The sequence below is a fragment of the Oncorhynchus nerka genome, linkage group LG16 (genome assembly GCF_034236695.1).
Source record: "Oncorhynchus nerka isolate Pitt River linkage group LG16, Oner_Uvic_2.0, whole genome shotgun sequence".
NCBI lineage: Eukaryota > Metazoa > Chordata > Actinopteri > Salmoniformes > Salmonidae > Oncorhynchus > Oncorhynchus nerka.
This window is the reverse complement of record NC_088411.1, coordinates 32,138,719-32,163,309: the sequence shown is the minus strand read 5'-3', so window position 1 is coordinate 32,163,309 and position 24,591 is coordinate 32,138,719. Positions and strand designations below refer to the sequence as shown.

Here is a 24,591-nt window from a genome sequence, read left to right as displayed (position 1 = left end):
CCAGACCACCTCAGTACCTCCAGACCCCTCAGTACCTCCAGATACCCTCAGTACCTACATACCCCCTCAGTACCTCCAGACCCCCTCAGTACCTCCAGGCCCCCTGCAGTACCTCCAGACCCCCTCAGTACCTCCAGACCCCCTGCAGTACCTCCAGACCCCCTCAGTACCTACAGACCCCCTTAGTATCTCCAGACCCCCTCAATACCTCCAGACCCCCTGCAGTACCTCCAGACCCACTCAGTACCTCCAGACCCCCTCAGTACCTCCAGACCCCCTGTAGTACCTCCAGACCACCTGCAGTACCTCCAGACCCCCTAAGTACCTCCAGACCCCCTGCAGTACCTCCAGACCCCCTCAGTACCTCCAGACCCCCTGCAGTACCTCCAGACCGCCTGCACTACCTCCTGTAATATACCTCTGGATCCCCTCAGTACCTCTGGATCCCCTCAGTACCTCCTGTAATATACCTCTGGATCCCCTCAGTACCTCTGGATCCCCTCAGTACCTCTGGATCCCCTCAGTACCTCTGGATCCCCTGCAGTACCTCTGGATCCCCTCAGTACCTCTGGATCCCCTCAGTACCTCCTGTAATATACCTCTGGATCCCCTCAGTACCTCTGGATCCCCTGCAGGAGCTCTGGATCCCCTCAGTACCTCTGGATCCCCTCAGTACCTCTGGATCCCCTCAGTACCTCTGGACCCCCTGCAGTACCTCCGGATCCCTTCAGTACCTCTGGATCCTCTCAGTACCTCCAGATCCCCTCAGTACCTCTGGATCCCCTCAGTACCTCTGGATCCCCTCAGTACCTCTGGATCCCCTGCAGTACCTCTGGATCCCCTCAGTACCTCTGGATCCCCTCAGTACCTCTGGATCCCCTCAGTACCTCTGGATCCCCTCAGTACCTCTGGATCCCCTGCAGTACCTCTGGATCCCCTCAGTACCTCTGGATCCCCTCAGTACCTCCTGTAATATACCTCTGGATCCCCTCAGTACCTCTGGATCCCCTGCAGGAGCTCTGGATCCCCTCAGTACCTCTGGATCCCCTCAGTACCTCTGGATCCCCTCAGTACCTCTGGACCCCCTGCAGTACCTCCGGATCCCTTCAGTACCTCTGGATCCTCTCAGTACCTCCAGATCCCCTCAGTACCTCTGGATCCCCTCAGTACCTCTGGATCCCCTCAGTACCTCTGGATCCCCTGCAGTACCTCTGGATCCCCTCAGTACCTCTGGATCCCCTCAGTACCTCTGGATCCCCTCAGTACCTCTGGATCCCCTCAGTACCTCTGGATCCCCTCAGTACCTCTGGATCCCCTGCAGTACCTCCTGTAATATACCTCCGGACCCCAGTTGAATACCCCTGATATATAGTGTACAAGAAAGTGAACTGTAAAATAATTGAATTAATAATAAATCATTTAGGTCTGCTCAATCTTCAAAAACAGCCATGATTCTCTTCACAGGTACTAACATCTGTGTCTCACACACACACACACACACACACACACAAACACACACACACACACACACACACACACAGATGCACTCGGTATGTTTGCTTTCCACCCACATTTGCATGTTCCGCCATATCTATCCCTCACAATATGTGCTAGGAAGCTGTCCATAAATACACACATGACGATCACAAAAAAATCTATCTTTCCCTACAGAAACAAGACTGTAGAAACACCATCCCACCATGACGTTTTTACACCTTCCTCAACCCTAAAACATGGATCCGGAACATAAGCTGCTTCAAGGTCACATGTTAAACGTCTGAAACCGAAGGTGTCAACTAGACATACACTCTTAGAAAAACGGGTTCATAAGGGGTTCTTCCTGCTAATACAGAAAGCAGACCTAAAACCTTACAGAGCAAAGCAATGCAGTTGTAGAATCACTCCGGCTAGGAAAAACTCCCTAGAAAGGCATTAACCCAGGAGGAGCCCTTTAAGGATCTAGATAGCACCTTTCTAGATAGATCTAGATCTAGAGTGTAGTTAGTCAGTCGTAACTAAGTGCTGTCAGAATATAGACAGCTAGGACAACACTGAGCGTGGCAAAGGGTCACTGCACCCCAAGAGAAAGGATCAACTAAGGGAGCATCTGAAGCGAAAGTGAGAGAGTTAAGAAAATCCTGTCATTTTTTTCAGAAAATTAGCACAGATGCCAGTAAATTTCTGTATATTTACAAAAAAGTAAATGCTACTGTTGTCATAATGAATAAATTAATGACTCATTAAGGAGGATGGGTTTGTATTTCACAGTATTTTACTGTAATTACATGGGATTGGTGCAATTATACACTGAGTACACCAAACATTAGGAACACATTCCTAATATTGGGTGGCACCCCCCCCCCCTCCCCTCAATTGTTCCAAGGCTTCTAAACCCAGCTTTAACTTGTCTCCTCCCCTTCATCCACATTGATTGAAGTGAATTTAACAAGTGACATCAATAAGGGACCACAGCTTAAACCTGAATTCACCTGGTCAGTCTATGTCATGGAAAGAGCAGGTGTTCATAATGTTTTGTATACTCAGTGTATATTACAGCATATTGGTGAATATTTGGTGTTTTGTATCACTTGCACTCCTAGAGGCCTTAACAGGCATTCCAACTGGCAGTGACTACAGGACAAAACAGACCAAAAGGACATGGAAAAATACTCAATAATTAAAGCCGAAATACAATTTTTCACAACCAACTCTGTATTTAGGGTGTAAATGGCATGGTATAGAAGTGTCCAGATATATTTGTTTAGATTTCACTTGTTTTTGAGAATCTTAAGCCAACCAGCAATACACTGTTCAAAAAGAAGTAGTTTGGGGGTGCAGATACAAAGGCTCCAAAAACCCCCAAATACATCTTTTTTGAAACGGCAAAGCTTGCAGTTCAGTGATGCAGGTTGTTAGACATGAAATGATGTCATTATGAACTTTATCCGCAACGTTATACTCCATTTTGTGCGACTCGAGCCGTGTCCCCTATCCAGCTGTTTCATTATCCATGTTGCCTGCTGCTAGACTGGAGTGAGAGGTATCACGCCAGTCACAACTAAATGAAATAGAACAAAGATAAAGTTCCCTCCTTGCTTTTTATTATCCTTATTTATTTATTTGATCACATTTTACAAACACAATAGACTCATTCACATGAATACAAATCTGTTTCCAGATCAATTTTTTTTTTACCTTTATTTTACTAGGCAAGTCAGTTAAGAACAAATTCTTATTTTCAATGACAGCCTAGGAAGAGTGGGTTAACTGCCTGTTCAGGGGCAGCTCAGGGATTTGAACTTGCAACCTTTCGGTTACTAGTCCAACACTAGTCCAACACTCTAACCACTAGGCTACCCTGCCGCCCCCATCAATACATGGTTTCATTATTGGGCTACTATATTCTATATATCTATGAAAGTTGTTGTAGGTCAACTTTCTTCTTTTTAATTCCATTTTTGATTTGTTTCAAAATAACAGAACACGTGAATTAATGATCCTGCAACCATCAGTGTGGGGGGGGTCAACGCTTAGGAACATTAGCTTAGATAAAATACACATCTCAACAATATTTATTCTACATTCATGGAGGCAGTGTGGGAAACGTCTCATAATGACATATCTAGATTCAAACTACGCAAGGCCTAGTTTGAAATCAGATATGTCTCTTTACACCAGGCCTGGGCAATTCCAGTCCTCGGGGGCTTGATCTGTGTCACACTTTACCCCCATCCTTAGCAAACACAGCTGATTTAAACTAATTGCATTTTTAACTGAAGATCATGATTAGTTGATTATTGGAGTCAGGTGTGTTAGCTGGGGCTGGGACAAAACTGTGACACCAATCAGGTCCCCGAGGACTGGAGTTGCCCAGGCCTGCTTTACACTATACAAGGCCTAGTTTGAATCTAGATATGTCTCTTTACACTGTACAGGGCCTAGTTTGAATCTAGATATGTCTCTTTACACTGTACAGGGCCTAGTTTGAATCTAGATATGTCTCTTTACACTGTACAGGGCCTAGTTTGAATCTAGATATGTCTCTTTACACTGTACAATGCCTAGTTTGAATCTAGATATGTCTCTTTACACTGTACAAGGCCTAGTTTGAATCTAGATATGTCTCTTTACACTATACAAGGCCTAGTTTGAATCTAGGTATGTCTCTTTACACTGTACAAGGCCTAGTTTGTGTCGTTAAAGTAGTGTAGTGTAAAAAAGGCCCTAAGTTAAATTGGGTAAGCAAAGGGGCACCTTCGGTCAAAACCAAACTACTCTCAAACTTCCTGATATGTGTCCTGAGAGAGAGAGAGAGAGAGAGAGAGTGAGAGAGAGAGAGAGAGAGAGAGAGAGAGAGAGAGAGAGAGAGAGAGAGAGAGCGAGAGAGCGAGAGAGAGAGAGAGACTAACAGGGACTAACAGGGATAGAGATAAAAATGAAAAGTAAGCTAGGACATGATAGGGGGTGAAAGTAGGGGGAAGGATGAGACAGGAGGTTAGGGGTGCGAGGAGAGGGTCTGTACTGCCTGAGACAGTCTGGTCTGGGTTTCCTGCCAGAGGAGACAAAGGGGGAGGTAGGGGCGATGAGGGGTGAAGGTGACCTTGATTTCGTCTTGTCTGAGCTGGTATGTTTTCACAGTGTGTGTGTGTGCGTGCCATGACTTATAGCTCTAACAAGCTTAGCTCAGCAGCCAGGTCGATCAAGATTAACGTCGAAATTTGACATTTATCCTATGTCCTGAGGATGTCGGGAAATGCCTTCAAACGAAGCCACTAGGGGCAAAAGTGAGCACTAGTACAATCAAGTAGGCTTGTATTTTGCCTGAGGTTGGTGGATGGTGTAAATCTGTGACTCAATCAGAAGGTTGTGTTTGATCCCAACAGAAGACACTGGTTTTTTTAAACTATTTTTTTTAACCCTAGACCTTAACCTTTACCTTAACCATTCAGAATGAGTGACTAAACTTAATGTTTAACTCTATCCCAAACCTTAACCCTTACCTTAACTTTTATCTTAACCCTTATCTTAACCCTTATCTTAACCCTTATCTTAACCATTCAGAATGAGTGACTAAACATTAACTATTAACTTTGAAATTTGAAATGATACAGGAGCTACAAAAACACTTGGAAATTTGACATTTGGAGCGACTTCAAAATTGGATTCATGGAGAACGTGGGCGAACGTCTCATTCTGCAGTGAGCCTGTGAGAGCTTTTTGAGGTCAGAGGTCAGACTGTAGAGTGGAAAAGGATGGAGAGGGGCTGTTAAAGGGACTACGTCCGCCACCTGCCTACACACACACATGCACGTGCACACACACAAACACACACACACACACACCCACACACCCACCCACACACACACACACACACACACACACACACACACACACACACACACACACACACACACACACACACACACACACACACACACAGATGGGCTGATTGTTGCCAGACCTTACTTAAACACTTCCCCAGTGCCCTGTTACCCTCCCCACTAAACCACTACAGAGACAGGGTAACCATGAGGGCTTGTTCCAATTCTTTACAGTTAAAGGATGTTCTGAAATTAAACCTTGACAAATTAGTTTTTCAGTTCAAGGCAATGTATAACGTAAATACTTAACAAAAAGTAATTGAATTGAGCCTTTACAGGGGACCCAGCTGCCATACTTGGACCACTACAGGTCTTACTTAAACAGTATTCATCAGACATCTACAGCATGTAAGCCATGTGTCAGCGCACACAGGCTAGAGAGAAGAGGAGGGCTTCTTTCCCGCAGATCTCTGTACAAAGCTGAGGTCATTCCAATACTGTTTCTATCTCTCATCTTACAGTCGTTACTGGTGCTCCCCAACAAGCTATTTTCCATTTGTCAGTTTAGGAGCAATAGAAACGAGGTACAGAAACGTGCCAAATGAAGAAAGCTCCATACCATTTCCACAATGATAAGCTAGCTAGTATCTTGTTTAAGAATCAAGCCCCGTATGTTTGTCTCTGTGATTTGCGTGAGACGGTCCAGCAGGTTTGTAAGCTGCTCGATGAAAATGTTATGTGAGCAAGCCCTGACCCAGAAAATCATCTTAGAGCAAATAAAGTCCTTCTGCTTGGCTTCTCCTTTACTCCCTACCATTTACAGAGATAACACAGCCATGGCACCTGCTCAATAACAACACACTCATGCGCACACACACACATGCCACACACACACGCACGTATGCACTAAGCACACACACACACATGCCACACACACACGCACGTATGCACTAAGCACACACACACACACAGCAGACTGCAGAGGGAGAGTGACAGGAAATAAATCTTTCTCCTGAATTATTTTATGGGAAGAGAGTCTGTGAAGTAAAATATTACTCCTTTCCTAATGTTTGTGTAAAAGAAAGGGAACTTTAATGCAGAATTCATTCTCTTAACGAGCAATTAAATACAAAGATGGAACACACCATAGCGTCCTATTTAATCATTATGCTATAAATGTCTGTCACGCCCTGACCTTAGAGAGCCTTGTTTATTCTCTATTTGGTTAGGTCAGGGGGTGACTTGGGTGGGCAAATCTATGTTTCTATTTCTTTGTTGGCCTAGTATGGTTCCCAATCAGAGGCAGCTGTTTATCGTTGTCTCTGATTGGGGATCATACTTAGGCAGCCCTTTTTCCCACCTTAGAATGTGGGATCATGTTTGTGTGTAGTTGCTTTCTGCACTGCATGTTGACTTAAGATCGTTTTTGTATTTTGTTGTTTTTCGGTGTCATTTTAATAAAAGTCAAATGTACACCTACCACGCTGCACCTTGGTCCGACCATCCTTACAACGACGATCGTGACAATGTCACTATAATTCCCTGTAAATTACTATACATTATAGGATCTCTATGTCCTTTACTTCTCATTAATTCACTGCTTTGTTAATGTAGTACATAACCGGAGCAGAATGTGTCTCCTGATTTCTTTATCAATATGACTGATCATAAATCAATCGATCAAATAGTATTTGAGCGGCGCTTTTTTCAAACTGACATGGCACAGAAGGTTAAAGAAAACCCTGGGACCTAATCCATCCCCAAACCAAATGTAGGGCGACAGTGGAAAAGAACAAAGACAACTTTGAAGAAAGGAAGAAGAGCCTTTCATTTGGACCAGAATACATTGCTAGGCCATATTGTGGCACAATCTCATGATAAGACCCATGTTACAAGGCTGCAACAGAGAAAGAACAGGGTGATACACAGTGTGACTCCTGAACTTGTGAACTGAAACTCCTCTGCACCTAAACATGAACAAACGGTTCTCCTCCATGCATCTCTTCAGCGCTAGAAGATAGGAGCAGTCAGGCCATGTTTTCACTAGTGCCCCTTTGAAATCACACAGTTTATGATACACAGACTTACATACTGTTCACACACACACACACACACACACACACACACACACACACACACACACACATCCCCATCAATGTCTACCTCTTCACCAAAGGGAATCAGCAGGGTCTGATAATACAGGACGTGAAATAGTGGAGATGCGTGAAAAAGCTGTTCATTCAAACCCTTTACCTCTCCTGTGTATGTATGGTATGAAGATCTTCTACAATGATGGATGATCTGCATAGACTTCAAGGATATCTAGGAATATCAATGTATACATTTAATTTAACCTTTATTTAACTAGGCAAGTCAGTTAAGAACACATTCTTATTTTCAATGACGGCCTGGGAACAGTGGGTTAACTGCCTGTTCAGGGGCAGACAGATTTGTACCTTGTCAGCTCGGGGGTTTGAACTTGCAACCTTCCGGTTACTAGTCCAACGCTCTAACCACTAGGCTACGCTGCCGTAAGAACATACCTAATAAACTACAGTATATTAAAAATGGCTTCATGCAAAACCCCTTAGTGGAGCATGTATGATGAACATGCAGATGCTAGAAGATTCCCATGGGATAATATAAAGATGTATGAAATATGAATATGTATTAATGTACACATTAGTATTTCTGAAGTCTCCAGTGAAAATAGTGGAATTATCTGTCATGGCATCATTTCTCTAATGGTAAATATGTCTGAATAATCACTCAATATTCCTGATATTTCATCATATGAATATCTCCTTAGTTGCAGTGTGTGTTTCTCAAGACAGATTTAGGGCAGGCATGGGGGCGGGGGGGTTACACTCATTTTTTTATTCTAATAAATCACAAACAGCTGTAGTTTCCTCATCTCTTCTCTCTGGAATATTCTACATTACAGTTGATCAGTTAGAAATGCAGACTGCATCTGGGGTTATGTTTGGTTTTGCTAGACTGACGTTTACTTAGTATTTTACTGTACTTCTAGCAGTAAAATGGTAATTTCATAACAATGATCAAACTATAGCTGCAGTACATGGTTTGGTTTGAAATAACCATCATTACATGTGGAACCACAACTGGTATTGTAAGTACCGCAAAGCATTGCAACACACCATTTATAATAACCACCAACAGAACAGTAACACACCCACATGTACACACACGTACACATGCAAGCACGCATAAACACACACACACACTGGAATAAAATGACGCAATTAAACTTAACATGCAGCTGTATCAATTTCATTTGTAATTTGCAGTGTTTACAAAATAATACGGTATACCCAGCCTACTGTCAGCCAGCCCCGAACTGTTCTCAGTTACCACCCTGGGAAGCCAAGGAAACTGGGACTCAGCAACAGTCTTACACAAACCCAGACACACTCGCTCTCACACGCACATGCACACGCACACACACACACATTAGACCTTCCATTCAGTAATGCCAGTAGTCTCCACCTCCCCGCTTCCTCTCCATCCCTTCATTAGTCATTATGAGGGGTGATGGTTTACATCGCTGTGCTCTGGCAAGATTGACTTACTAAACAGTGTGAGGGAGAGAGAGAGAGAGAGAGAGAGAGAGAGGAGGGAGAGAGAGAGAGAGAGAGAGAGAGAGAGAGGGAGAGGGAGAGGGAGAGAGGGGAGAGGGAGAGAGAGAGAGAGAGAGAGAGAGAGAGTGTGTGTGTGTGTGTGTGTGTGTGTGTGTGTGTGTGTGTGTGTGTGTGTGTGTGTGTGTGTGTGTGTGTGTGTGTGTGTGTGTGTGTGATCTCCTACCTGTTATTGTGATGTTACTGTAGATGTTGGAGACCTGTTCCTTGAGGAGGACGAGCTGCATCTGAGCTGCCTTCTCTCTCTGCAGTTCCAGCATCATGATGGGGTGGTTGGCCAGCTTACAGCCCCTCTGTTTGTCCAGCGCGATGTCACTACGTACTATGTCTGAGGGTGGACACAGAGACCAGAAACGAGTCATTCTAGTTAAAATGTGTTTATCATGCTAATAAAGCTTGCTTGAATTTCAATTTCTCCAGAACAAGTATAGACCTATGGTTAAACATGGATATAGAAGATTTCAACTGTATCTAAAGTATATTTAAACATCTCAAAACATTGTATAATCAAATTGGGAAAACAACACAAGAAATAAAGATGACAACTTAGTGTTTAACATTTTTGTAAATTAATAATCAAATCCATAATGCCTAACTCACCATCTTCGTAGTTCTTTAGGTAGTAATCTGGGCCGGGGCCTCTGAACTTGGCAAGGTTCTTCAGGTTGTGGAAGTGGAGGAAGTCTGTTCTCTTTCCTCCGAACCTCAGATAGGCTGGGGACAGACCTCGGGCTAGGGTTACCAAACGCTTGGAACTACACAGGGAGACAGAGGACTGGTAAGAATATGTTCACAAATACATCTCAAATGTTGTTGTTTAAGTATCAAAACAAATGGCATGAAAAACCCAACACGATTGCAATGTATTTAAGATTATGCATATACACAACGTATAAATACAACTCTGAGAAGAAATTACTTTTACTTTGATGTTATTTTGAAAATAATTTCTGTAGTGGGTATATGGTCGTTGCACTATCCAGCACTAGCGACATACTCAACAGAGGCTGAGAACTACTTTCACTAGACAAACAGCTCACGTAATAAAACAATGACAGTTTTATTTACATGATATCGCTTGCTAGCCCTGTACATTCAGATTCAGGAAAAGAAAGCTAGACATGCAGCCAATTTCATTTATCACGGGAGTACTTTTTTAGATGTCACGGGGCAACATTTATGATGGTGCCCAGAAAGACCCAACTTTCTTCCACACTCTCTGGAAAGTCCCTATCCATGAGTTTTCCAGACTGGCCTTCCTAAATACATTTGACTATTCTTCCCACTTATAGGTTTCTCTGAGAGTCAAGCGAGTGAACCCTACTTGTATTTACATAATGGCCTTATAAGTAGGACATGAAAGCTTTTCCATTATAACAGGACTATTATGACCCTCTCACCGTGCCGCTGTTAACCTTCTATCAATAATATATAATATAACATAATATATATAATATATCTCTCGACTCTAGAATAGAAATCGTGTAAAGGATTACGTTCCATTCTACTGTTGTGTCACCAAACTGGACACGGAATGAAAAACAGAAACGTTCTACTTTTCGACCGTAGCCACATTGTAATTTGTGCATATCATTAAAAGTGGACCACCAAAAAAACAGTGGAGCAAAATAAATCCCATGCAAGACATTTTCACATGCAGATTGCACTTGTTTTCTGTATTATTCAAGGAATGACATTCCATTGGCTTACTTTTGAAAATAACATTTCAAACGGGTCATTATTTGTTTACAAAATCTCATTTGACCAAAAACATGGAGAAAATGAACGTTTTATAGTAGGCGTATATTTATTATTTATGTCACATTCTTCTAAATTAAAGGAATAGTTCCCATTAATTTAAATTACTGGAAATTGTACTGTAGCTTTAATGCAGTGTTCAATAATATTTTATGGGATTAGCATTTAGGCCTAACTTATTGTGTTGTTTTTGTAAACAGAATATAGCCCGACACATTCCATGTTGTAATTTTAGCCGAATTCATGCAGTGCAATTTTGATGATAATTGTAGACTATTGTAGTAGTTAAATCACCTAGCTTTGTATTTTAATAATTGCCTTTTTATGTTTCTAAAATCCACCGACCGAGCAAAAAAAATGAATTTAGGCCATGGATTCAGGTTGCTTGAGCGGTAAATGATCAGATATGACGATCACCAAAGTTTCCTCTAGGCCTGTTAATTCAAATATCGGTTCATATAAACGTCAACACTACATTTTAAGAAAGAAATCTGGGAGAAATGTTTTAGAAAAATGTGCATTGAAATAGTCAGTGAATACAGACAGAGGAAGGTGGTGAAAAGTATGAACCAAAGTAAAGCAAAAACTTGCTGGAAGGCTATAATTGTTTAATCACATGAGGGTGTTATTGATATTATGATTATTATGATTATGTTCATTATGCTAATCATTACCATTATTATTATTAAATTGATGCAGACAACATTTACTTGCTGAAGGTTGATACCATACAAATCAACCAGACAATACACAAACATTGAATTGACAGCATCGACTGAAGTTGTAGCTCCATATGATTGAAAGCGTTCTTCTAGGAATATATGTTTTATCTAGTTAAGCCAGAATTCAATTTTTGCTCAAATCCTGACTGGTGAAAGTTCAATCTGGGAAGGTTGCGCAATAGCTAAAGCAGATTGGAAGATGAAATGGTTTACTTCCAGGGCACCACATTCTGTGGCTCCAATAATATCTGAGTAGCCAATTCCAACTGTTTTTCAGGATCACAAACATGTCGATATAGAGTAATACAAACTGATACTCAATTGCATTTCTAACGAATCATTCTTACATCATATAGCTATGTTAAAATGTCATGACCTCGTTCTCTCCTCCCAGACAATAACAGTGGACCTTTCTTTGGAAATAAGAAACCTATGTTTACGGAAAGTCTTTAGGGAGCCTCATATGCACCATGTAGACCTGCTACTCGCAATATAAACTATCCTCCTCCATACCCAACCTTTTGCGATGCAGTCGTGAACTATATATATATATATATATATATATATATATATATATATATAGTATTATTCCACTTCTAATCCTATTATTAACACCACCAGGTTAATAAAGAGATGTTTATAAGTTACATACTGTGTACCCACTTGGCACAGACGTGAATTCAACGTCTCTTCCACGTTTGTTCAACGTGATTTCATTTCAATGTCGTGGAAACAACGTTTATTTAACCAGTGTGTTCCCAGTGGGTCGGCTGATTCACGCATGCCACGGGAGAATGACGTCAAAAAGGTGTTAAAATGTGTCTGAACTGAAATGAGAAAATAGGCGACTATAATATACAAACAAATTGGTAACGCCTCGATAACACCGACTGTGTCCTTGTGCCTTGTGCAAAATGGTAAGCAGCTTCTTCTGGATATGTGTGCAACAGTAGTTCAACATTCCCCTCCGGCTACCATTTCTGGCAAGCCGTCCTCGCATACAGTTTGATACATACGTTCGATAAATCCAACATATGCACCACACAGAACGCCCTGCAACTGCCTCTGCAACGAAATGCTGTAGTTCAAACGCAGCGTTCCATTGGAAATGAATGTACTTCTGATGTACCAAAAGGCAAAATACTGTCGGTGTGATCGAGACGTAAAGCTCGACGACGTTATTAGGAAGTTAGGCCTGCTACAATCCCTAGCCCACTCCATATTTTCATATACCCCATATCGAATGTCACCTAAACAAAGGCCCGATGCACAAATCGACATCAACCAACTATCTGAAATGGTTTAAAGATTCCCCAAAATCATAATATAGTAATACAACTGAATCCGATCATGCTCAACGGAGACATCTAAACCAAAAACAATGCATTTGATCCAAACATGAGAATACAATGGTAAAGCCGATACAGCAGACAGCGTGATAAGGGAATCTACCTCAGGAAGTCCAGCCACCCGTCCTTTATAATGGACGGATCCAGCTGTAAAGAGAGGAAGTTGTCGTTAAGAACTTGTACTGGACTGCGGGTGTTGACGTCCAGCAGAATCAGCGTCCTCTCCATGAACCCCGTTCTCTTCCCCCCGCCGCCCGGTGCAGGTCTCCGGTAGGTCGACGAAGTGGAGATCACCGACTGCACCATCAGAGCAACGGATGCCAGCCACAGAGGGGAGCCTGGGAAGGGACATGTCGTCGGTTTGGGCATCTTCCTGGCTTGGTACCACGGATGGAACACTGTTTTTAAAATTAAGGCCGTGCTCTGCGGTTTGAGGGAAAGTGAGAGAAGCTATAGTTATACCTTATAGTCCGAATGCACTCTCCTTTGAGGGAAGAGATCTGTCTTTCTTTCTGTCCGTCTCCCGCTGCGCCCCCCGCCCCTCCGTGTTTTTGAGATCTGGAAAGGGTAGCGCACGCCCTGGGCCAGCCTTCCCGATAGAGAGGGCCATGAGCCGGAGAGGAAGCAGCACCGCCCTGCTCCAGGACTCAGCAGTGTTTTTTTCTCTAAGGTACTGTATGAAGGCTCATAATAACCTTGAGGTGTAGGGGAGAAAACAGTGATCAGGGGGGCTATTTATCAATATTCTAAGTGCGCATCGCAGAGCTCAACAACAGACTATTTCTTGTTTGTATGACTTGTGAACTTGATGTGCCTGCCACAAAACATCAATTTTCATGTAAATTGAATTGTGTATAAAACAAATGTATAATGAAATCATAACATTCATATGAATGTAGGCCTATTTTAGATTTCAACGTTATTTTTATGGTTTTCCCATGGGGGACTTGGCTTATACGCAGAACGTCAATAGAGGAAGAAACTAAATGGAAACACGTCAAATAACGGTGCTTATCAAAACAAACTGGGAGAGAGAGGGACGCCTTATTTGGCCTACCGTGCAGGCCAAATGACCATTTCCTCGTTTTACCAGTCAAATAAAGGCCTCATTCCTTCTTGTAAATGGCAACAATATATTTTCATGTTTTGTCACTCTCGGGCGAAACAATACCAACACATCCTTATAACAAATGAAATGATTAAAAACAAGCGTTATGAAAACCGTGTATTCAAAAGTATTCTCTAGAAATAGCCTACTTAGGCAAAAACTAGTGGACCATGGATCTTGGAAATAAGTGAGGATTTGATTTGGGTAAAAAAAAACAATCGAATTAATCACGGAAATTACAATTGCAGGGCCACGTAGGAGCCTGATCATTTATATTTTCCAATTATCTGTGAATCACAAATCTCTTATGAAAGAAAGTTGAATGCCTAGGCCTTGTAAAACAAATACACGTCAAAGTAAATAAATGAAATATAGACCCATTGATGTTGTTAAACTTTTGAACGGAACGGTTTTTATACACTGTGATTGAAAAGTGAATTCATTGGGGTACGGTCCTAGATCAGTAAGGCCAACAAGACAAGGCAAGTTACTAGTTGGCTATGCGATAACATATGTTGTTGTGTTGGTTCTACGCACAAGTAGGCTGTGTAATGGCTAAATCTGTATTCAATTGTGTTTTGTTCAAATAGAGCAGCTTCGATCACCAGGCTAATGTTTTCTCATAGTTTGATCTGTGCTAATATGTTTACAGTTTAACCCGTGACTTCATCGCGCTTTACAGGCTTAACCATGATCAACCCTGAGCTTTGGAGAACACAACCAAACTCAGCCGTACTTGGTGCGCTTCCAAAAACATATTTAAAACCAATTTAGAACTCTACAGCCTACAGATTTAACATACATATAAAAAGGTTGTATAAAGTCTCTCTCCAGATGTTCTTTGATCAGAGGGCCTACACACAGCTTGGTCGCTGGTGGTTATCCCAACAACTTCGCCTCACCTCGGTCTGGCTCGTCTCAGCCTAATGGCTCTGGTCGTCTGAGGTCACTGATTGTAGGCTACTTCCGTGGAGAGAAAGTGCCTGATGCACTGTGATTTGGAAGACTAAGATATGGAAAGAACTTTGCGTAATCCCCTCTGTTAAAAGTTAACAGGTTGTATTGTCTACTTAACCAACTTCATGTTGAACGCACCAACATTAAGACATTCAAACAACTCTTAGAAATCTCGATATTCATTATTGAAAGTTCGTGAGGCCTGGTTCAACTCTATATGCTATTTAGCAGGCGCTTTTGAGCAAAGAAATGCACAGTTATACATTAATGTATAGGTGGCCCCGGAGATCGAACCCACTATCCTAGCGTTGAAAGCGCCATGCTCTACAAACTGACCGAAAGAGAACCATAGAAAAACAAAGGTAATGTGGAGACAAACATCGAAGGGACATGTACGACAACGTCTTTAGCAGCTAGGGCAACGGAGAGCAACGAGCCAGTTGCTGTTCATCGATCATGGGTCAGCAACTGTTCATAGATATGTGGTCCAGGATCAGACACGCACCCCAGGGTCCTATAAGACCCTGTCCATCTATTCCAAATATGCACCTCTAACAACGGGGAGCAAACCTCTGCCTCCCTTTCAGCCTCTCCAAACATCTCTATCTCTATATATCAATATCTTCATATCGCAGTGGGATCTTCGCTTGATCCATCACTTTACCAGGATAAGAAATTAGTCGTTGATATGTCCCGCCACGGATGTATCGGCCATATGGCAACCGAACAAAATCCCTCTTCAGGTTATGGTCTTTCACTGCATGTCTATGGCAGAAAGACGTCATTTGGAGCGTTTTGATGTGCGTTTTAAGATGTCGAAGACATATTGTGTAAAGTGTTTGGGATTGAGAGGTATACACAGTATGTGATTTTCATAAAGGTTAGATTTGTTTCCCCATTAGTTGTTATTAAAATGTTAAATAGAACTCAAAGGGATTTATAACAAGTATTTGATGCCCCACTCCCTGAACAATATGGAGACGGATAGGCTATGGTGAATGCAATTTGCAAAAAATATATATATATTGTTCTGATACTCAAATAGATGGGATAAAGCCACAGTCTGTAAGATTTCCAGAAATTACAACTAAATTAAATATAATATAAAGAGTACCTTACATGAAATAAGTAGCCTACAGCAAAACATTAAGGACCAATAAGGCTCGCTATAGGCCTACCCTACTTCATTGTTTATTTTCTCGTCATATAAGACTTGAATAACATTATAGAAACAAGTTGTTGCCTATGTGAAAATATATTTCAACTACTTCAAACAATTGGAGTTCAATTGTGATAGCACATTATCAAAATTGAAGAACATTAAAGTTGTGTTTCTAAGATAGAAAAATCGTAGAAGATTGTTGTGCTAAAATCGATCTGCGGTGGGTGTGTTGGTGAACTCGCTACCTTCAGACAGACGTGCATTTCTTGACTTTATCGTGTTTCTCATCACTGCACGGAAAATTTGCCAAGTGTCAAATTCGTTTCGACTTAGAAAATAACGTAGGCCAAACAACACTATTCTTCTGCTTTTATTAACACTTGTCGAATGTTTTCTCACGGCGCCTTTTTCCTACTAACTTAAACTATTTACGCCAGTGGCATAAGCCATCAAAAGTGTGTGTAGCCTATCGTTGACTTTGAGTAATTACTTTCGGAAGGTTTTGACAAAATAATGACTAAATGTTAAATATTATTTTAGGAAAACTATAACTTTTCGACTCCATTCAACAGAAAATAAACAAAAGTAAGCCCTGGCCTTGTATCCAAGGTGAAAAAATCTATAGAAACTGTAAACAACACCACCATAGTCCTATACCCTAATAATAACATGCTAATAATTATGACAATAATAATAACAACAACAACAGCTCTAATAGCCCAATAATATTATATTATAAACGAAAAATAGTCATTTACATGGGGGAAAGTGCAACAGACAGTAGAACAACGAACACATCTCTACATGTAAAAGCCATTTCGTCTGTGAAGCAAGTATAGCCTATATGAAAAGGTATATTGTTGAAATGTATGTAGCTTTAAGATTTGAACAGAATTTAAGAGCTCAATAAGACCTTTACATTTTTGTGGTTATATGGCTTATTATTTCCTTAAAATGATTCATATCTGACTTCGATTATGCCTCCAAATGAAAATATATTTAGGCAAATAAAAGTGATTTTGGAGCATGGTAGCAGAGAGGGAGCGGGGGCGAAGGAGTGAGAATCGGCTTTTTACGGACAAGCAGGATTTTAGACAAATGTCTCAAACAGGTGAGGAAAGGGTCACGGCTTAAAAGGCACTGTTGACGCTCGCTCTTACGAATATTGACGAAGTGTGAGGACCTGAAGAGGGGAAGCGTGCTTTTGTGTGAAATCTGCTGGGTTAGGAGGAGAATAGCAGAGGCAGAGAGGTTGGCCTACCGCTGGACGAAAGAGCAACCAAGGGCCGGCTCAGCAGGACACAACGTTTTGGAACAAGGAATATTATCGTCTCTATGGTTTCTAGTCATGGCATTTTTTGTATCACTGTTAATCAAATGAACATGGCCCAAGTCCCTCCGTGTTCTTATCTGTGTTTTGATTTATCATAGTATTAAACCAAATGAATGGCGTGCTTTGCTAAATCTGCCCACATTTCTCGTTGTATGGCTTACATTAGTTTAACATGTAGGCTATACTAAAATCTGAAAATATATTTTAAATGGACTTTGGCACCAGGCCTACAATTAAGAAAATGTAGTTTGCCTAAATCTGATTGGTTCCTGAAAAGTCTAAATAATATATAAATAATAATTGTGGTTATAAATAATTAGAACATTAGAAATAAGGCCCAAAACATTGACCCATAACCTATTATTGGCTTTAAAATGCAACTATGCATTTAATACTACACTAATTAAATCACTTTAATGTCTATAACCTATAATGTGAAATGAAATGACATTACTCACATCAGGAGGCTAAATGAACAGCTCAACTTCAGTTGAAGAGCCCTTTCAGCGGAATTTGATTCCAGAGCTGGTGGAGAGTCTACACTGCCATCTCATGGAATACTCTATAATAGTTTCTAGAACAAATCGACTGACCCAATGTGATAATGATGCTGATGATGATAATTATGATTAGGATGATAATTATTCTGGTAATTATGATGAGGATGATTGTGATGGTAATGACTCGGATGATGAGGAGGATGCCGATTGTGAAAAAAATAGCCTTTATAGACAAACAGGGATACAAAATGAACAAACGCACACGTACACGCACTAGCCTGGCTGACGCACGACCCACGTGACTACAGAGCATGCTGTGCCTCAGTCTGGTGTTAGCGAGACTATACATACAGCGGTGGAAAAAGTACTCAATTGTCATACTTTAGTCAAAGTAAACATACCTTAATAGAAAATCACTCAAGTAAAAGTAAAAGTCACCCAGTAAAATACTAATTGAGTAAAAGTATCTGGTTTTAAATATACTTCAGTATATTGGAAAAAGTAGAAAAAAAAGTGGAACAAGTACTCAACTGTAATACTTGAGAAAAAGTAAAAAGCACAAGTAAATGCTATACATCAAATTCCTTATATTAAGCAAACTAGACAGCACCATTTACAGACAGACAGGTTCGAACTCCAACACTCAGACATCATTTACTAACACAGTATTCGTGTTAAGTGAGTCTACCAGAACAGAGGCAGTAGGGATGACAAACGTCATATTGACAGGTGCGTGAAATGTTACAGTACTTTTGGGTTTCAGGGGAAATTATTGGGAGTAAAAAGTACATCTATTTTTTTGGAATGTAGTGGAGTAAAAGTAAAAGTAGTCAAAAATATCAACAGTAAAGTAAATAACACCCCAAAAACGACACACACACACACACACACACACACACACACACACACACACACACACACACACACACACACACACACACACCACACAGTAGAGTATAGTAGAGTAGACTATTTGGTGTGTTTCTATGATTGTGGTCTCTGCACGGAGCGACAGACAGTCACCCTGGGAAGTAGCTCTGATGATGGGGCATTTCCTGTCTTCTATTTTTAGATTGTAATGGCACGCAAAATGACATTACGTCATTGTACTGCATGGGATTTTGTAAGGCCCACACATGCCCGATCTCTCTCTCGCTCGCTCTCTCTCTCTCTCGCTCACGGCCAACCCTCTCTTCTCTCTTTCCTCGGTGTGTGGCTGTCCAGCTGTTATGCTGATTCAAGCAGAGCCAGCGTAAAAACCGTGACCACGTGACCCAACCCCCGCCAATGTCCCTCTGTAGTTTATTCAGCATGATGGCTGCTGATGCTGCGGTAGCTTCCTCCTCACCTCATCGCATCTCACCTCATCCCTACCGCCAGCTGTCGTTTCACCTCTTCACCCTTATCAGCCTCCTCTTCTTTCTCCCAGCCCAGGCGAAGGGATTGCTTGGCGTCCGCCCAGAGGACACTAAAGCCGGGGAGCTGTCAGTGCAGGACGGGCTGCTCCAGGCGACCGAGGGTACGCGCTTCATGCTGCGGGTTTACTACGCAGCATCCTCGGTTACACAGAGAGCCAACAACCACTCTGGGAGTAGGAGACCAGAAGCTGCCGCTGCCGCACCATGGATCGCCTTCATAGAAGAACCAGGTGGAGTGCGAAAGCGAGGAGAGGGGGAGAGACTGGTTAGTTTATTGAGTGTATTGACCATTTACCATTAAAGCTATGTATTAAATAGGTTTTATGAAATAACCTAAATATCGTGATAAAACATCCATTTGAATTTAGGTCCCTCCCAAACAGAACCCGTGCGTGGACGAGCATGCTCGGAGTTCTGACATCGAGCTCCTGGGTTCCTTCAGGTCTGCGTCCAGCCACAACTCTGTTCTAGGTCCGTTTATTTAGTCTATAGTTACGTTTTTATTGTTGTTCGATCTCAGTTTACATTTAAAAAATAAAAAAAATCTTACATGTTATTGTGCGTTTTTCTTTTGTCTGATGATGACCTTCTTGGAATTTGATTCTGATTCTATAGTGGAGCTGCTCGCCAAAGACCTGCGCAAAGATGAGCGGATCAAATACTACTCTATGTGCGCGTCTGACGGGGTGAAGTGGGAGCATTTCAGCACCAGAGACTTCTGGCTAGCCGTGGTGGAGCGACCCCCGCATGCGGATGTGTGGCTCCAGTTGGGAGTGTCGGTGATGCTACTGGGGCTCTCTGCGCTCTGCAGCGGGCTGAACATCAGTATGCTAGCCATGGATCCCGTCGAGCTCCGTGTTCTCCAAAACAGCGGCACCGAGAAGGAACAAAAATACGCACACAAGATCGAATCCGTGCGTAAACATGGCAACTACATCCTATGTACTGTGGTACTCGGAAACGTGCTGACCAACACCTGTTTCGTGGTGTGGATGTGCCAGATTATAGGGATGACTCCCACCTCCCTTGCTACCTGCACTTTCGGGATTTTCTTCATAGGAGAGATCCTGCCTCACTCTGTGGCGTCCAGACACAGCCTAGCCATCGCCTCCAAAACCATCTGGGCCACCCGGCTTCTAATGCTGGTCTCCTTCCCCATCTCCTACCCCATCTCCAAGCTCCTAGACATCATGCTTCACCAGGAGATCAGTAACTTCTACACCAGAGAGAAACTGGTGGCCATGCTGCGCGTCACAGACCCCTACCACGACCTGGTCAAAGAGGAACTCAACATCATCCAGGGCGCCCTGGAGTTACGCACCAAGACCGTAGAACAAGTTCACACCCCTCTGGTGGACTGTTATATGCTCTCTTCAGATGCTGTTCTAGACTTCTGTACTATGTCTGACGTCATGCAGAGCGGGTTCACCCGGATCCCGGTCTATGAGAACGACAGGTCCAACATCGTTGATATCCTGTTCGTCAAAGACCTGGCGTTCGTGGACCCGGATGACTGCACCCCGCTGAAGACCATCACCCAGTTCTACAAACACCCCATGCACTGTGTGTTCAGAGACACCAAACTGGATGTGATGCTGGAGGAGTTCAAGAGAGGTAATAGGACGGGCTAGGGGCGGACGGGCCATCCGGTATTTCAGACCGGCTAGGGGCAGACGGGCCACCTGGCATTTCAGATCGGGCTAGGGGCGGATGGGCCATCCGGCATTTCAGACCGGCTAGGGGCAGACGGGCCATCTGGCATTTCAAGTCGGCCTAGGGGCGGACGGGCCATCTGGCATTTCAAGTCGGGCTAGGGGCGGACGGGCCATCTGGCATTTCAAGTTGGGCTAGGGGCGGACGGGCCATCTGGCATTTCAAGTCGGGCTAGGGGCGGACTGGTCATCTGGCATTTCAGGCTGGTCCATTTTTTGGCCAGTGGGCCTGTCAATTGTTTTCTTTGTGTGCAAAATTATCATTATCTGGATAATAATGGGGGTAAAACAAAAAATGGGCTGATGTGGGGGCCTCAAGGAAAACATTTTCTCCAAGGTAGATTTCTGGTCCCAGTCCGCCCCTGGGCCAGGTAGATCCCACTCACACCTGAGCTCAGTATACACTGTTGTATAGAGAAAAAATGTAATGCAAAATCAGATAAATATGTATGAAATGCACCACCATTTGGTAAGAAAATACATACATGTTACCAATCAGAGCACACAGACTAATGAGCTCACCGTTTATAAATCACATGATTACTGCCATTCAGTCACCTCCACGCTGTATCACATGGTCTATGAGAAAAAACAATGATATTGTTCAGCAGGTGCTGGCCAGTTTGACAGAAGTGATCTATAGATAAGTGCAGTGTTCAAGTTAGCCTTTACACTTCCCTCGTCCTGAAAAGCAGAGAATCCAGGGTGTATATGAATCCAGTTATGCTCTGGACAGTCAGTCATATAAGATGACACAGGCTCAGCTGGTCCAAGTGGAGGTGATGGTATAGGTTGCTGTATGTCACAGAAAGTTATTATCCATATTCATAATCCATTGAACAACTTCCTTGAAGCGATAAAAATGTATAATAATATAGGTGCAGTGCATGTTGTTTTACAGGGTCAGCCATGGAAGAACGTCGCCCCTGGAGCAAATTAGGGTTAAGTGCCTTGCTGAAGGGCACATTGACAGATTTTTCACCTTGTCGGCTTGGGTATTCAAACCAGCGACCTTTCAGTTACTTGCCCTAGTGTTCTAACTGCTAGGCTACCAGAAGAGACGTCACAAAGTGACTGTATACGGTCCTTAGTGTCTCCATCCATGTAAGAATGTTGAAGGAAGCTGGAGGCTGGAATAATCTCTAATTACCATGACAACCAGAGTATGAATCATCGTGTTCAGCCGTCAGGTTTGTGTGTGTGTGTGTGTGTGTGTGTGTGTGTGAAAGGTTTGTGTGTGTGTGTGTGTGTGTGTGTGTGTGTGTGTGTGTGTGTGTGTGTGTGTGTGTGTGTGTGTGTGTGTGTGTGTGTGTGTGTGCGCGCGCGTGCGTGTGTGTGTGTGTGTGTGTGTGTGTGTGAAGGGTTTGTGTTTATACTCAGTACATTCTTAGCAGCTATATAAAATTAATGTAGATTGTTGAGTGGATGACATGAACAGGCTTGGTTTCTCTCCTGTGTGTTTCATGGTAAACATAAGTAGATTTCATGTGCTCTGACAGTTAGCAGGAATCACACTGGAGGCTTTGGGACGGAGACAGCAGTGTCCACTAGGACGAGAGCCTATTTAAAAGGACTAGGGCTTCTTTCATATGCTATTCAGATTGACACGGTTGGCTTGTCCGTGAGGGCTCAGAGATGGTCATCTGAACGGTTTAAAATTATGGAAATGAGCTGGATAAGAGGGCCTTATTCAATCAACATTATTTTTGTGGAGTGACTCAAAGTAGCAGTCACGGTTTCAATGAAATGTATGTTTATCACATTCTTCATCATCTGGTTGTCTGTGATCGACGGCAGTAGAAATGGAACTTCCAGAGCTGCCTGTCTCACCATTGCAGACGCAGTCTCCTCTTCCTCCAGGCCGGTGTCACATTTAAGCTGGTCCACACACATGATTACTGGGTTGCCCCTGCTGCTGGTTCCCTTGCTGTGGATGCCAGAGGATCAGTTCACTGGCAGATATGTTCCATTGTCTGTAAGAGCGTCTGAGGAGACCAGGGATGCTGGCCCATGTTGACTCCAATGCTTCACAAAGTTGAGTCAAGTTGGCTGGATGTCCTTTGGGTGGTAGACCATTCTTGGTGCAAACAGGAAACTGTTGAGTGTGAAAAACCCAGCACTGTTGCAGTTCTTTACTCAAACCGGTGCGCCTGGCACCTACTACCATTCCCTGTTTCTTGTCTTGTCCATTCACCCTCTGAATGGCAGACATACACAATCCATGTCTCAACTGTCTCAATGCTTAAACATCCTTCTTTAACCTGTCTCCTCTCCTTCATCTACACTGATTGAAGTGGATTTAACAAGTGACATCAATAAGGGATCATAGCTTTCACCTGGGTCCACCTGGTCATTCTATGTCATGGAAAGAGCATTTGTTCCACATTTTTTTGTACACTCATTATATATTACATTTGAGTTTCAGATTATTTGTATTTTTACAGGGACAGTGCACATTAATCAATGTTTTATTAAAAGTGCCATATAGCTCATTTTCAACCACAGTCCCTGGGCAGGTTATTAAACACAATTCCAAATCCAAAGCAGACAGACAATAAGCAGTGAGTACACGCAGAGAAACATTTGACAACTAACACGTTGCACGCTCTCCTCTCCTCCTCTCCCCCTCTCCCCCTCTCCTCTCCTCCCCATCTCCTACTCTCCTCTCCTCTCCTCCCCCTCCCCCTCTCCCCCTCCTCCCCCTCTCCCCCTCTCTCCTCCCTCCCCTCTCCTCCCCATCTCCTACTCTCTCTCCTCTCCTCCACCCTCCCCCTCTCTCCTCTTCCTCTCTCCCTCCCTCCCCTTCCCCCTCTCCTCCTCTCCCCCTCTCCCCTCTCCCTTTCTCCCCCTCTCCCCCTCTCCTCCTCTCCCTCTCCCCTCCCCCTCCCCCTCTCCCTTTCTCCCCCTCTCCCCTCTCCCCATCTCCTCCTCTCCTCCCTCTACCCTCCCCCTCTCCTCCTCCCCCCTCCCTCTCCTCCCCTTCTCCCCCTCTCCCCTTATCCCCCTCTCCCCATCTCCTCCTCTCCTCTCCTCCTCCTCTCCTCCCATTCTCCCCATCTCCCCTTATCCCCCTCTCCTCTCCTCCACTTCTCCCCCTCTCCCCCTCTCCTCCTCTCCGCCTCTCCCCCTCTCTTCCTCTCCTCTCCTCCCCTTCTCCCCCTCTCCTCTCTTCCCCTTCTCCCCCTCTCCTCCTCTCCCCCTCCTCCCCCTCTCCTCCCCTTCTCCCCCTGTCCTCCTCTCCTCCCCCTCTCCTCCCTTTCTCCCCCTGTCCTCCTCTCCTCCTCTCCCCCTCTCCTCCCCTTCTCCCCCTCTCCTCCTCTCCTCCCCCTTTCCTCCTCTCCCTCTCTCCTCCTCTCCTCCTCTCCCCCTCTTCTCCCCCTCTCCCCCCTGTGATGGAGGCTGATTCAGGAAGGCAAGGGGGTTAGGGGGGAGTTGGGAGGTGAGGAGTCTTACATGAAATGTAAGTAAGTAGCCTAGCTGTTAAGCGTTTGGCCAGTACCCGAAAGGCTGCTGGTTTGAATCCCCAAGCGACTAGGTGAAACATCTTTTGATGTGCCCTTGAGCAAGGCACCTAAACCTAATTGCTCCTGTAAGT

The 24,591-nt window shown here is 43.4% G+C and overlaps 1 protein-coding gene and 1 pseudogene across 1 annotated transcript in view; one reads left to right on the top strand and one right to left on the bottom strand.

The window, feature by feature from the left end:
* The window catches only part of LOC115121879 (inactive heparanase-2-like), a 293,833-nt pseudogene extending 280,381 nt beyond the window's left edge, over nt 1-13,452 (bottom strand).
* Nucleotides 13,453-19,153: 5,701 nt separating this feature from the next.
* Nucleotides 19,154-24,591, top strand: part of LOC115121880 (metal transporter CNNM4-like) — a 59,029-nt gene continuing 53,591 nt past the window's right edge. The window contains exons 1-3 of the mRNA XM_065002611.1: nt 19,154-19,549; nt 19,653-19,755; nt 19,900-20,898. Coding sequence (XP_064858683.1) covers nt 19,154-19,549; nt 19,653-19,755; nt 19,900-20,898 — 1,498 coding nt within the window. The remainder of the gene's footprint in view (nt 19,550-19,652; nt 19,756-19,899; nt 20,899-24,591) is intronic.